The sequence below is a fragment of the Coccidioides immitis genome (genome assembly GCF_000149335.2).
Source record: "Coccidioides immitis RS genomic scaffold supercont3.1, whole genome shotgun sequence".
NCBI lineage: Eukaryota > Fungi > Ascomycota > Eurotiomycetes > Onygenales > Onygenaceae > Coccidioides > Coccidioides immitis.
The window spans coordinates 4,816,380-4,830,775 of record NW_004504310.1 but is presented as its reverse complement, the minus strand read 5'-3'; the positions used below and the strand labels follow the sequence as shown (position 1 = coordinate 4,830,775).

Genomic DNA, 14,396 nt, shown 5'->3' with positions numbered 1-14,396 from the left:
GTTTGCATCCATTTCGGCTATATTATGTACTCGATCTAGATTTGTTTCTTGCTAGAAGCGTTCTGGGTGGGATCTAGTCCTGGTTCGATAGACATTGGGGTCTAGTTATCATGAGGCGTCCGCAAAATTTTAAAGGAGTTTGGATGCCGCTGTACGCGCTGAGGAAATGTATTTTGCTTTTTGTCTGCCCATGAAAATCACTTCCAATTCAAGATTCACACGGCTTCCGTGTAACTGTTGGTGAATCTAGTAGACGTCGCTCTGTACCTGTCTTACTGGATGAGGGAATGAGTGCTCGGCCTGTGGATAGGATTCCGCTAGTTAACGAGTTCGTTGGGTGTCACCTCAGGCTCCCCACTTCGCACCGTCAAATTTTCTTTTTTTCCGTTCCCATCGAAAATTTTTTGAGTGTCGCGTCCTCCGTTTCCAACACTCTACTTTGATACCCCCAAAATATCCTTCTCTGGAGCAAATCATCTTTCCAGGAGAGGGTAGAGGAATGTATTTATGATAGTTAATATCTCTAAACTACATTGACTGCATCCGTTCGATTATTTACCAACGCGCAAGTGCCTGCGCACAGCTTGTCCACCATGGACCAAGAAAGATTCCTGCAGCAGCTGCACATCGTCCTGAACCGTGAGTATCTCTATGTTGCAAACAGCTTTCATCGTTGCTCCAAGTGTGGAGAGGACAAAGGGGGTTGCCGGCTAACTTTATTGCCCTCACAGCCACCCAGGGAAATGTCAAAGAAGCAACGGCTACATTACAGAAAGAATTTTACAATAATCCCGAAGCGCTCCTCCTCCTCATCCATATATTCACCTCCCACAACAACACCGATCTAAAGCAGCTTGCTGCCGTCGAGGCACGGTCGCTAGTTTCGAAGCACTGGCTCAAGATTCCCGGCGAACAGAAACCCCAGATTCGGGAACAGTTGCTTCGTTCTACTCTCGAAGAGCAGGCACCACTCGTCCGACATTCTGGCGCTCGTGTCATCTCTGCAATTGCGAAGCTTGACCTTCAAGATGGCGAATGGGCCGATCTCCCTGGGTGGCTCCTTCAAGCGGCCACGAACTCCTCAAAGGAAGTGCGTGCCGTCGGGATGTACATCCTGTTTACAATCTTGGAGACCCTAGGCGATGGATTCCAAAGCAAATTCACCGAACTTCTCCAGCTGTTCGATAAGACCATTCGCGATCCAGAGAGTGCGGAGGTTCGCATCAACACCCTCCTTTCTCTTAGCAAGCTTGCCATGCACCTTGATGCAGACGAAGATAAACAAGCTGTCCGAGCGTTCCAGAACATTTTCCCAGCCATGGTTGCTGTGTTGAAGGATGCGACAGACGAGGAAGACGAAGATAGAGTTATGCAGGCATTTGAAGTTTTCCAAACGTTACTCGGATGTGAACCACAGCTCTTGAACCCTCATCTAAAGGATTTGGTCCTATTTATGAACCAGTTGGCGGCGAACACCAACCTGGCCGAGGAAACAAGAACTCAGGCTATTAGTTTCCTCATGCAATGTCTCAGATATAGAAAGCTCAAGATCCAGGGTATGCAACTTGGTGAACAGCTGACCCTCACGTCGCTTCAAATTGCCACCGAACTCGGTGATTCCGATGACGATGTTGACGAAATTACTCCCGCTCGGTCTGCACTGGGCCTTTTGGATATGATGGCACAATTCCTTCCACCAAGCCAGGTGGTTGTTCCTCTTCTCAAGGCTCTAGGCCAGTACTTCAGCAACCAGAACCCTGATTACCGACGCGCTGGTATCATGGCCTTGGGCATGTGCGTGGAAGGAGCTCCTGATTTTATCAGCACGCAGATGAAAGAGATCTTCCCTGTGGTTTTACAAATGCTTTCAGATCCTGAGCCAAAAGTCCGCCAAGCCACGCTTCATGGAGTTGCTCGTATTGCCGATGACCTTACCGAAGATGTTAGCAAGCAACATGAACAATTGATGCCACTGCTACTACAGAACCTAGCTAGCGCTATGCAGGAATATAAGGGAGAAGAATCTGGTGTCACCATCAACATCACCAAAGCAAGCGTTGCTGCTATCGATGCAGTTGTTGATGCTTTAGAAGAAAAGGATATTGTCCGATATCAAGGAGAACTCGTCCCTGTATTGCACAAGCTCTTCCAACACCCAGACTTCAAGATCAAGGCTCTTTCTGCTAGCGCTCTTGGCTCGATTGCTTCTTCTGCCGGTGAGGCTTTCCTCCCATACTTCGACGTATCCATGCACATCATGCAGGAGTATGCGACCCTCAAGGACAGTGAAGAAGAGCTTGAGCTCCGCGCTAGTGTCACTGATGCAATGGGAGAAATGTCTGCTTCTGCTGGACCCGAACGGTACAAGAATTATGTCGAACCTTTGATGCACGCCAGCGAAGAAGCCTTGAGACTTGATCATTCAAGACTGAAGGAGAGTACGTACATATTTTGGGGTGCCATGTCCAAGGTATACGGTGAAGATTTCACCCCATATCTTGGTGGCGTCGTCAAAGGTCTTTTGGATTGTCTAGAACAGGAAGACAGCGATCTAGAAGTCTCCCTTGGTGATGCAGCTCGAGATCTTATTGGACAGGAAGTCACCATTGCCGGCCATAGAGTCCGTGTTGCTGACGCCGATGACGATGACGACGTGATCGAAGGCATGGAGGGAGATGATGATGATGGCGACTGGGAAGACTTTAGCACCGTCACTCCAATCGCGCTTGAAAAGGAAATCGCTATTGAAGTCCTTGGAGATGTTATCACTCACACTGGTCAATCTTACATGCCTTACTTTGAGAAGACCATTGAACACATTCTACCCCTAGCTGATCATGCATACGAAGGTGTTCGTAAGAGCACAATATCAACTCTCCACCGTGCATACGCTGCTCTGTGGCAAGTATCCGAATCCTCGGGTCATAAGCAGAAATGGGAGCCTGGAAAGCCATTTGCTCAACCTCCACCAGAGATCAAGAAATTCGGAGAAATCCTTATGACTGCCACCATCAAGATGTGGGCTGAGGAAGATGACAGGTACGGATCATTGCTCCCTTCTTTTTTTGCTATTCCAGTTTCTACGCCCATCTACTATGATGACACACATCGTATCCCAGCTCACTCAGACACATCCTATGTGATTGATGTGAAACCGATTTCTTCCAACGTAGCCTGATATTATCGTGGCATCTTTTATTATATTTGCTTTATACAATCTGTTGTGTCTTTCATGACTGACACATGACCTACCGCTAGTGCCACCGTCGCCGATATTAACCGCAATGTGGCCGAAAATCTTCGGTACTGTGGACCGTACATTATCGCTGACCAGTCAACCCTTGACCGAGTTGTCACACTCGTCGACACTATCATCACGAAGCAACATCCTTGTCAACAGGACTTTGGTGCGGGTGAGGAAGATCAGGAGGCCCTTGAGGAGCTGTCAGAATTCGACTGGATTGTTATCGATACCGCCCTCGATGTCATTTCTGGCCTTGCAACTGCTCTCGGCCCAGACTTTGTTGGATTGTGGCCCATGTTCGAAAAGACAGTCCTCAAATACGCAACCGGCAGCGAATCTCTTGAGAGATCAACGGCTATAGGAGTTCTTGCAGATCTTATCACCGGATTAGGCGAAGCAGTCACTCCGTTCACAGGCACCTTCCTCACCCTGTTTTTGCGTCGCCTTACGGATGAGGATCTGCAGACCCGAAGTAATACGACCTATGCTGTTGGACGGTTGGTTGAGAAATCCAGTTCTCATCAGGAAATTATTCAAGCCTATCCTGCTATACTCGAGAAGCTAGAGCCTTGCTTAAGGATTCATGAATCCCGGCTTCCAGACAACGCTGTGGGATGTCTTGCGCGAATGATCCTAAAACATAAAGACCATGTCCCGCTTGCAGATGCCATTCCTGCCTTGATCGATGCTCTCCCCCTCACGACTGATTATGATGAGAATGACCCTATTTATCATATGATTTGTCAATTATGTACGTATATACCCCGAATGTCCGTTTTGACTATGAGCTTGATGCTAACGCAGTTGTAGACAAATGGCAAGATCCAATCATCCAAAGCCACACCGCACGCCTGATTCCAATCTTCCAAGCCGTTCTCGAGGGCGACCCAGGCCAGGTGGAAGACGAGCGTCGTGCAGAACTTATCGAACTTGTCTCGTGGCTCAACAAGATGCAACCTGGGGGACCAGCGAGCTTCATTGAGCAACTTGAGAAATAGAACGGTTCTCCTCAAACTTAAGAACCGAGAAATACCAAAATGGAATAGGCTTCGGTGGCATTTGAATGAATAATGACGGTGAATTGCATGTACAGGGGACCGGATTGGAAATAAAAAAAGTGACGGTTTGATATGATCTTGTAAATGTCAATGCCTTTAATGACATATTTGAAACTAATGCTTTGATTTGCATGCTAGGCATGGTAAGCTTTGCTATGACATATATTTAACAATGAGTATTCTGTTCGCTTCGGCTCTTTCTCTCTCCATGTTATTCGTTCTCTTCACGGCCTCCTCTCTCATGCTGCTGAAGAAGTGATATATCCCGTGCTGGATGCAAAAGTGAAATAGATCCAACCTTTAAACCTCCTCTCAAACATCAACTTACCTTCCATTATGTTCTCGTCAACCCTCTCCATTATCAGACGGCTTCCGATATCACCCAATTATAGTCCTACATTCCACATATAAACCGCAGAGCGGTCTAAATGCTACCGAGGAAACCTGACCCGCGGTAGATGAATTTATTTCCCCAGCCCTACTACTAGTGGACGAAATTTCCTACAAATCTGACCAACATTTAATGGGTTCTATAAGAACCAACTGTCAGACCAATCCAGGCTGGATCCAGTACTGGGTTACCTGACCCGATGGCCAACTCTCGGCTGGCCGGTGAAGAAACTCCTTACATCTTCACCAGGCCCTTGTCCATATCATGTCAATTGAACAAGTGAATAACCATGCACAATAAAATTTGATCACCACCTGGCAAATTCTAGCATAATGCCTCGCACACCTCACTAACATCTCAGTTACACATTAACTGTGCCTCAGCCTTCTAGGTAACGGATCTGATTCTATGCTCACTGAAAACCTTCCAACTAGTTACTACCTAGCTTCTCTTGCTTATAGGATATTTTCAACCCAACCCAACCCCACTCCTACACTCAATGTGTCTGGTGGGGAAATAAAAAAAAGAGAAAAAAAAGAGAAATCTGCATTTATAGCCATCTGTTTTATATTTAAAACCTATTATGCATTAACTTCTAGCCCTTTGCGAATTTCTGTATAAACTGATACCTCTATATCCATACACAAGCCTAGTGCCGTTCAGCAAAATATATAGCTCATGCGGGATGGATAGTATATGCCCAATTTCCATCTGCATTGCATCAAATACTATAACACTAACAGACAGGAGTGTAAGTAGAGTGAATATCTTTTCACAACAGTATACTGGGTCGCGGTATAGCAACACCACAGTGCAAGCAAGAAGTACTTATTTCTCTTTCTCAGATGGGCATGTTTTTCAGCTTCTCTACGCTCTTTTTTTTTTTTTTGTTTTAAATTTCTGGGACTGCAAATTACTCCTGGAGTGCCCGCTGTCTTAACTTTTGACTGGATTTAACAAATAAGGATCATCACAGTTCCTCACATCTCTATGCCCAATGGGTTTCTACTATAGCCCTATATACAGTAAGATGCCTATATATGTTACTCATATATGATCATGTTGCCATCTAAGAGCATATTCAAGAGCACAATTACCGCCAAATCATTCACAGTGCTTGATGATTTGAGCCAGCGTGTCTGATTCGAATAGACATGATAGAGGTGAGCGGATGTGAGCACTGAGCAGTTTAGGTGCATAGTACATCTGTCTAGATTTCTCTTATAATTCACTCTTGAAGGCCTTTGGTTCGTGAGATAAAAGAACAGCTTTCTACAGATTCAACGTCGCAGTATTATTTACATCCTTTTTCATTCACTTCTAACATGGGAAGGAAAGTGAGCTTCACTTCAAATCAGGGCTAAAATGCGAACCTAGAAACCCTGTAAACCATCATCCAGATCAGTAGAATGGAAACTGATAATGCTCTTGCTTGGTTCCTCTTGGAACTGGGACAGTTACGATAGTCTGGAGAGAGGGAGAGTGACTTGAGATAGATCTTTCTGTGTATGTGCTAACCACACGAGGAGTGTGAGGCTTATGTCCAGATCTGGGAAGCATGCAAGCGCATCGGTCTAGACATGAGAGAGACTCTTGGTATGATAAACATCTGGGCAACCGAGAAGAGGTTTTTGGAGGATGATCTTATCGAACTGATCAGGATTGCCAGGAACGAAGATTATTACTCCCTCGCGAGAAGAGTCTATTTTGACCACATAACTATCCCCTTGGTTGTCTCTCCAGAACGAGACATGTACCTCCTGATGCTGAGAGCGCGCCTGGAAACGTGTAGGCACATCTAGTTTGACTGCGTCTCCAACACCGATGACTTTGAGATCTGGCCAGCCACCTGGTATCTTTTGGAGTATCACGGGTATCAGGATGAGCGCCGCGTCCATGACTTGCCTGACGACGATCGTCTTCGGAAGGAAATCTATTTCAAGATTGTCCAAGAAACGACCAAGGAGCTGTTGCTGCGTGCTGAATGGGAGTCGCTAAATATCAATGGCGACGAGCGATTCCACATATTCACGATCAAGGGAGTCCGGGAGTTGGAAGGTCCCCTGCGTGTCGAGGCCGGGAATGCTCGGGGCGTGGGCAGAGATTGGCTAAGGATAGAGAGTCTTGCAGTTGGTAACGGTGAAGCGTTGGATACTCATTTTGAGACCATCGACGGGGGGTTAGAAAGCCATAGGATATCACAGCAGGGGCTCAGAGCCAGAATGCAAGGTTTAGTTACATAACTACTCGATAGAACTCTTTGCATTTTCGTTTGAAAACTGTACCTCCAGGCGGTGCCATTATTTTTCATCCCTGGGTCGATAAAGGGCCATTTTGGTTTCGTGTCGCCTCTTTCGTGGTGAGTTCAGCAATGAAAATGCGTTGTAATGGCTTACCAGTTCTGAAGTTCTGGGGCTTCTCGAGAATATTTGACAAACCCGCAACTTTTCTTTCGTTGACATGGACAAGTTCCATCCGGGCGGTGAAGACGACAGAGTTAACTAACTAGTTAACTAACAAATCAGCTTATGGCGGGGTTAACTAGTTCGTGGTGACGACAACAACAGCTTGTCCTCAGGGATATTTAAGCGTCGATACGGAGTACTCCCTAAGGACTAACCCAGGCTCCTTTTTGATGCACTACCGCGTGGCTCGTCCACCTTCGTACTGAGTGCCGATAATCTCTGGAAAGGTAGCTCGTCTTGGAGGGACTTGGAGATCCTTGCTAACGGGCTGTTGGCAGAAACAAACCATATACCACGCAAAGCACACTTCTCCAGATAAATATAGCTATTTCTACGCAGGCCAGAAAAGAACGCGACCTTCTGTCTCGCCATTTTCTCAAGCAAAATGGTTGCGAAGTCCCAAATTTCCATCCTTGCCGACAACACCCTGCCTACTTCTTCGGGCTCATCGGCCTCATCGACGGTCTCAAAGCCTATCAAAGGAGCTACAAAGCCTTGTTTTGGATGTGGATGTGGTGATGAGGAGTGCGATTGTATCATCTGCAGTGTGATGTAGCAGCCTCTGCCTACCAAGGAAACTGGCCCAGGTGAAAAATAGCATCTAATGGGATGCCACTGGAGAAGGGTTTGGCAAATTTTTGTTGACACTGAGCCTTCAGCGGCTTGTTCTGTGTTATCAGGTATGGATATATGGCATAAATGAACAGCAAACTTCTCCTCTTACATCCTGCTCCATTCACAATCCTTAATGTACGTGTTGATGTGGGAAATCTGTGTGGTGCGCACTATGCTTTCTGTCCAATGTACGGAGTAATGTTATCAGATTGAAAAAAACAAGGCAGAGCATTGACCACTTTTCCAGATAACAATGGCGGCAAAGCCAAAATCCAGATCAAGCAGCAGATTACGGAGTGCTCCCTAGACAAAAAGTTTACCTCTACGGAGTACGGAGTACGGACTAGTTACTCTGTATATAGTTAGGCGTTCAGCAGCCGGGGCTGGCGGCTGGCTTAAGTGGATTCTCAGCCCGCCTGAAGCTCATCCGGCCAAGGAGCTCGCCATGAGAGGCAAGAAATAGTGACATTACAGACGGGCGCAAAGTGTGTGATGCAATACCGATGTCTGTGTCGACTTTGCTGGTACAATTCTGGGGTGTATGCCCAGAAAGCCAGGCCATAATATGGATGATCAAGTCGTAATATCAGCGCGCCAAATACTACACGGCTTAGGCAATGAATACGAGTTCGTCATTCCTCCAGAAAGCGATGAAGAAATACCTCAAAATGAACAGAAGAATCTGTTATGGCAGTATGCTCAGGTGCCTGCCAATGCTGTGGCTTTGAACAGTTGCTCCTACAAAAAATCAAGAGTACTAAAACACACTTGGAATAGGGAGCTAATTTGCATCCTAGAGCAATTAGGAAACGTCTTTACACAATGAGAAGACTGACATCTATATATGCTAATAATGAGCAATTGTTACAAATTAGCTACAAAATAACCACCGGATCACCAGAGCTTCACAGAACATGATAGAAGTGTATATTATATATATGAGATATATAGCACAGGTCAATTACTTGGATTCTGAAGGGAGGCAGGCAATCAGTCTTCTATTCTTTGAAGATACTGAGAGATTAGCTAGCTACAAATCTATACAGGTTGAAGCTAGTTATATACTATCCTCTACGCAACAGTATCAACTTCTCAGCTAGCTATTGGCTAGGCGGGTGCTTGTTCTCTGGCATACATTCTACACTACATGGTAGGACGTTCAAACACGTACTGTTGAAGGGCGTGCCACTGGTAGGGCTTAGTCTATCGTGTAGGCCTAGGGCTAGCCCCGGCACCCCTTCTTACCCCACTGGATGTTGCAATTCAGGACAGGGAAAACCACCACAGACAGCAAATGAGAGAGAAAGATCAAATCCCCACCTTGAGGCCGCGCATTCACGCTGACAGTCTAGATCTGCCATTCAAAGCCAGGTTTCACCTCAGCTGGCTGGAAAGGGCGGCACAGTACATCTTGCAAGGCTCAATTCCCCCAGCCAGTGTGCAGGTTGAATCCCACCCTCAGTAGTTCAACTCTTCATTATTCAAACATAATGCATAATGAAATCTTAGGTGCAGCAAGGCTGGATATTTGCTGTAAATGAGGCATTATTGCCATTGGCAAGCCATTTGAGTCATACAATCATCCAGCACAATCACCAGCATGTGCTGTAGGCAACAGCAAGTTAGCAACCCACCAGTTCCTGTGGAAGGACAAGTGATGACAGGTCACAATGCAGTAGAGATCAGTGATGAGCAACACCCTATGAATAGAACCAGAGCTCCAGATGACAAATTCACCTGTGAGACTTGTCAATGTTGAACACCAAAAGACAATGGGAAAAGGAAATTGATCAAGGGCAGAAAATCATTACCAGCCATGACCAGCAAAAGTATTCTATTTTGGATGCCATGCTATTGAAAAAGGCTCACAGGGAGGCAAGAAAGCCGAAATGAAGATTAGAGCTGGAATTTGCTCAGCTGCAGCACAGCCATTGCACATGAAACTGAGGGTGGAGGGCCAAGAAGAGGGAACACAGAGACAGGTGAGAGGAAGCAGCTAGAAAAGAGAGGAAAATAGGCACAATGGATGGAAGATGGTCAAGTGGCAGGAGGAGGATGGTTTATATAGTTGTGAAAGCAGCGTTATGCGCCTTAGTACCCGATTTGGGAGATGCTAAACTCTTATTAGGCAGCCCCCCAAATGATACAGTATACCCAGGTAGATAAATCAAAGTGGCCGCGGTTAATTCTCTTTGTTTCTGAGCGGGTTTCCTGCAAGCATGCCTGCCAACATTAAGGGACCTAGAAATCTCATGCAAATTCCAGAGGAATATGCCTTGTTGCACCACATGTATTGAACAAGGAAGCGCAGTGTCAGGAAAGTTAGTGTTTGTTCATGGTTATAACATTGTTTACATAACCTTGTGGCATGACTGATGGTTTTGACAGGCAGAATGGTCCCACAAGATGAAGAGACTTTTAAAACGCAGAGCGCTTTACTGTCACTTTAGAAGAGACAATAACCAAGTATGGATAGAGTTGCTGCATGCCTGCATTGTACAACAGATTGAAAAGATTGCTGGAAAAGAGGAGAGAGTATGAAGAGACACGCAAGGATGCAAAGAGGCAATACCGCGACTGTGAGGTCCAGTTGCATGTTGATCTGGCTAAGTCAGGGCCTTAGCAACATAACTCTATTTCCAGATCGCCACTATTTATCGAGTGTTTTCGGCTGTAATCTGGGTTTTATGGAAAAGAAGCAAGTATCAAGATAATAAATAACTTCATTTAAGACAAATGGAACTATTTCCGAAAACTTCAATGGGATGCATTCATTAGCATCCCAAGCTTGCGATACAGAGTAATTATAAGCTCCAGTCGACATATTGCCTTAAATCAAAGCCACTCACAGCCATATGTATCCCAATTGGTGTATTCCATGGCGAACATGAGTAAAGGGAAACTTCCAGACTTCCATATAGTATACATCTATTGCAGACTTTAACTCGGGTTAGCTAAGGCAATCAATAAGGTGTGACATTCGGTAAGTGGAATGGCAATGGTATTACTGAGGTTCAGATAGGTAGATGCATTTAAAATCAAGAAGCACAAATGTTTGCTTTCATATGGGGTTGAAACATATTGATAAAGCATCAATCATCATGGAAAGGGGACTGCTCCGTACCCGGCAGCCACTTGACATGCAAGAGAAATTCGAAACATACCTCATTGAGCATCCATGGATCACAGGAGGACAGTGCCCAGCTCAACTGGTCCGACCTTCCTATTTCCTGGCTTCGCAATCATGGTCGGGATCGGGTTGGCGTTGGAGTGGGAAAAGAAATGAAGTCCCGTTTGTTTTTGGTTTTCGAATTTGAATTAGGTTCCGAAACTGTACTAAATTTGCTGACTAATCACCAGTAGGGTTTGCCCTAATCCCAAGGTGACGAATAGAGTATGGAGTGTATGGAAGTTTGGAGTACGTGGCTCGAAAAAAAGATATGGATATGTGGAGCGTGTAGATTGCTCTCATGCATATGGAGTACGTAATCAGGTAGATCGAATAGAGAATATTTGAGCCTGCAATGACGCTCGCGGCGACGGATTGAATCTCTCTTCACCCAGGAGGCGACATTCGTGTGACCCAAGCGAGCGCATACCGAAAGGATCGGGAAAATATGAGCCTGGGGCGGTACACGGTTGATATCGATGGGTCATGTTGACGGTGCTTGATACCCATCAGTTTTGCGATGACTGAAATTGGCAATTTGCGCAAATCGTTCGTTACCTTCATTTTGCCCACCAAAAGCGACTTAAACTGTTGGGCTTGCGTGGCGCAAATGGCTGGGTTAGAGCGGCCCATAACGGCTGGAAAAAAAATGAGAGCCGGAATATCTCAGAGATAGGTTCAGCTTTCTTCGACTTTATCCAGGAGCTTCCACAGTACTTGTTCGCCATTTGCTTGGCTTTCTGATGTCTGTGTTTTAGTATTGTGCGGTCCTGACTCCGGGGTCTGGACCGGCTCATCATTCGGCGATACGTTACGTCCCTCTGCTTCCAGCTCTCTGAGATATATCTCCACGCGCTCCTTCGTCTGTTCCATTTCTCGGATCTCCTCCTTCGCCTGCTCTAGTTGCTCTTCCATCATCGTAATAAGTGACTCTCGGGATTGGTGAGGCCGATACAAATTCAGTAAATGGTGTGCGTTAATAAACAGATTCCTAATATCTTCAATCTTTGGCTCGTATTGTTCGGGGTTAATCGACAGGATGCCCACCAATTCTAGGAAGTTAAGTAAGAGGGATTTGCTGATTTTCAAAAGATAATAAGCGTGATCTGGCGATGGGCCGGCCGTTTCATTTGTAAGACTAGACGGATAGAGTTGTTCAATTCCTTGTTCTTCAAGCGATGGTAGTTGAGTGGACAGCTATTAGTCGAAGGCAGTTAGCGACGCAAAACCTCTTTAACGCAGGAGCCTATACCGATTGCGCCTCGCCAAAGAGGGAGTATGAGCCTTCTTTCGGGAGCTCTGGTGGCACAAGATAACGAAGCTCCGGGGCAAGTTTGAGAGCATGCAGAGCTTCGGGGCTCCATTTGCGGCTCAGAGCTTGCGGTTCGGCCTCTCTCTTTGCTTTCTCGAGCCTTTCTAGATTTTCAGGGGTAAATTTCTTCCAAAACGGAGGTGGAGGAGGAAATGCAGCCGTGATCCCTTTTTGCTGGCCCCCTTCTTCCATTGTGACCCGACCAAGAGCTGTCGTGGGGAGCTGTGTCGGGAGCTGTTGCTGCTGCTACTGCTGGTGGTCGTGGGTCGCGTCGCTCGACGAGGGCCATGACGACCTCGGCCTTAGTCAGCACTCGCAACACCCCGTCCAGAAACGCCCGGGCGAAGCTCCGAGACACGATTCTGCTCTGAACCGCTTGTCCTCTCTACGATCAGGCAAAAGTTTCTCAAGTTTGCCGCGTAGAGATGGACGTGGGGCTATCCTCCGATCTCAATAAACCATATTATACCATGATTTAGCGCCTACCCTTGCCCCATCCGCTTCTCCAGAGCAATGGCTCAGAATGACCTTCCGCTGCACGGGAATCGAAAACCGTCAGGTATTTCTGCCAGACCGGGCTGCTTAGGCGCCGTCGCTCGCTTTTGGTACCGCTCGTATGCCGCAGATTACATTAGCTTAGCTATTATCACCGCAGGGTGGTTTATCGTGAGTACCCCTGCCTTCCATCTATGCTTTTGTTGCTCTCTTCTAAAAGGGCTATCGTGTAGATCCAAATATTTGTAGAGCCATTCCACCGGATGTTCTCGTTGGAGAATGGCTCAATACAGTTTCCGTTCGCTGTCGTGGAGAGAGTCCCGGTCGGTAAGCGTAGTTCATAGCCGAGAATTGATGTCGCGTGCCTTTGCTCATTTCGTCATTACATAGTGTGGGCTGTCATCTATGCTGGCATCCTTCCTTTGATGATAATCGGGATATGGGCAGCTGTTACGCGTTCCGGTTCTCACTTCACCCATGTGACGATATTGGGATTTTTAGCGACTCTAATACTCACTTCCTTTCTGACAGACGTCGTCAAAAATGCCGTGGGACGTCCGAGGCCAGATTTGATCTCCCGGTGTAAACCTGAAAAGGGAACACCGGCTCACACCCTGGTCTCCTTCAACGTGTGCTTGGAAACGGATCATCATATTCTACATGAAGGTTGGAGGAGCTTCCCCAGTGGCCATAGCAGCTTTGCTTTTGGCGGGCTCGGGTACCTTTCGCTGTATGTCCGCGCCTCAACTTCTACTCTTCGGGAACACCGGAACAATTTTACTGATAACATTGCTTTTCCTGTGATCAATAGATTTTTTGCGGGGCAACTGCACGTGTTTCGACCTCGCTCTGGTTTAGCCCGTTTCCTTTTCTCTGGGGCTCCTCTGCTGGGAGCGCTGATGATTGCGATGTCGCGATTGGCGGACTATCGTCATGACGTATATGATGTCACAGTCGGGTCTCTTTTGGGACTTTTTACGGCGTATTTTACCTATCGCAGATACTATCCATCGCTGAAGTCAATTGACTGCGATACTCCCTATTCCAGACCAAGCGGTGGCTACGTAGCTGTCAGTGGTGTTAATCGGGGTCTGGGAGATGAAGAACAACCATGCAACTCCCCACGACCAGAATATTCTGGAGCCGAATATCAGATGCAGTGAATCCATCCAAATCGGCCACATTACCCTAGCGCAGAACGAACCGGATGATATCGGAGAGGAAATTTCATCGTGTATAGATAAGCAGCCGAGCTTAACGGTCCACATTGATATAGATACAAACTAATCATATACTCTAGCAAGGTGGTGGTCGTTCAGATATTTTTCTTCCATACCTTGTCTGTAGACAGCGAGTCAATTTACATTGGTAGGGGGCACCCCCTGTCCTTGTTGAAGGCTCCTGTTGGTTTGGCTGCGGTTAATTTTGGGTTAGGATTGATTCAGCCTCAGTTAACTGGTTAACTAGTTATATAAATTCGTCATTAATAGGCCGTCGCAGCAAAACTGTGCAAGTCAACCACCAAAAACCATTAGATCCCGAAATAAAATGCCTTCCCCATCCTCTTGGGTACATAGCCTCCAGCTACTATTCAACTCTTCAGTGATACTGCAATGTTTTGTCTTCTGTTTTTAAAGCCTCTGGAAC

At 46.5% G+C, this 14,396-nt stretch overlaps 4 protein-coding genes across 6 annotated transcripts; 3 read left to right on the top strand and 1 right to left on the bottom strand.

Moving 5' to 3' along the window:
• Positions 1 to 406: 406 nt before the first annotated feature.
• Positions 407 to 4,987, top strand: CIMG_01385 (importin beta-4 subunit). The gene is made up of 4 exons (XM_001247613.2): positions 407 to 639; positions 732 to 3,039; positions 3,259 to 3,995; positions 4,055 to 4,987. The coding sequence occupies exons 1-4, from the start codon at positions 594 to 596 to the stop codon at positions 4,240 to 4,242; spliced, it is 3,279 nt and encodes a 1,092-aa protein (XP_001247614.1). The 5' UTR covers positions 407 to 593; the 3' UTR covers positions 4,243 to 4,987.
• A 1,286-nt stretch (positions 4,988 to 6,273) lies between these two features.
• On the top strand, positions 6,274 to 6,936 carry CIMG_12791 (uncharacterized protein; the record flags this gene model as incomplete). The annotated part of the gene is made up of 2 exons (XM_001247614.2): positions 6,274 to 6,481; positions 6,539 to 6,936. 2 exons carry the CDS (start codon positions 6,274 to 6,276, stop codon positions 6,934 to 6,936), a joined length of 606 nt encoding a protein of 201 aa, XP_001247615.2.
• Positions 6,937 to 10,952: 4,016 nt separating this feature from the next.
• On the bottom strand, positions 10,953 to 12,446 carry CIMG_01388 (RNA polymerase II mediator complex protein; the record flags this gene model as incomplete). Its single annotated transcript, XM_001247616.2, has 3 exons — positions 10,953 to 11,440; positions 11,501 to 12,139; positions 12,195 to 12,446. 2 exons carry the CDS (start codon positions 12,444 to 12,446, stop codon positions 11,621 to 11,623), a joined length of 771 nt encoding a protein of 256 aa, XP_001247617.1. The 3' UTR covers positions 10,953 to 11,440; positions 11,501 to 11,620.
• A 197-nt stretch (positions 12,447 to 12,643) lies between these two features.
• On the top strand, positions 12,644 to 14,248 carry CIMG_01389 (PAP2 domain-containing protein). Of its 3 annotated transcripts, XM_004445749.1 has the most exons (5): positions 12,647 to 12,920; positions 12,983 to 13,076; positions 13,140 to 13,211; positions 13,281 to 13,479; positions 13,561 to 14,248. In XM_004445749.1, the coding sequence occupies exons 1-5, from the start codon at positions 12,768 to 12,770 to the stop codon at positions 13,910 to 13,912; spliced, it is 870 nt and encodes a 289-aa protein (XP_004445806.1). In that variant the 5' UTR covers positions 12,647 to 12,767; the 3' UTR covers positions 13,913 to 14,248. The 3 variants fall into 3 exon arrangements, with proteins under 3 accessions (XP_004445807.1, XP_004445806.1, XP_004445805.1); XM_004445750.1 differs by having other exon boundaries at positions 12,644 to 12,920; positions 13,140 to 13,479; XM_004445748.1 differs by lacking the exon at positions 13,140 to 13,211.
• Positions 14,249 to 14,396: the final 148 nt, after the last annotated feature.

Bases quoted from the DNA above. Each gene is read 5' to 3' on its own strand.
- CIMG_01389 (XM_004445750.1), top strand. From the start codon at position 12,768: ATGGCTCAGAATGACCTTCCGCTGCACGGGAATCGAAAACCGTCAGGT. The intron at 12,921-12,982 runs GTGAGTACCCCT...GCTATCGTGTAG, and splicing joins TCACCGCAGGGTGGTTTATC to ATCCAAATATTTGTAGAGCC. The intron at 13,480-13,560 runs GTATGTCCGCGC...TGTGATCAATAG, and splicing joins GGGCTCGGGTACCTTTCGCT to ATTTTTTGCGGGGCAACTGC.
- CIMG_01385 (XM_001247613.2), top strand. From the start codon at position 594: ATGGACCAAGAAAGATTCCTGCAGCAGCTGCACATCGTCCTGAACC. The intron at 3,040-3,258 runs GTACGGATCATT...ACCTACCGCTAG, and splicing joins TGGGCTGAGGAAGATGACAG to TGCCACCGTCGCCGATATTA. The intron at 3,996-4,054 runs GTACGTATATAC...ACGCAGTTGTAG, and splicing joins TCATATGATTTGTCAATTAT to ACAAATGGCAAGATCCAATC.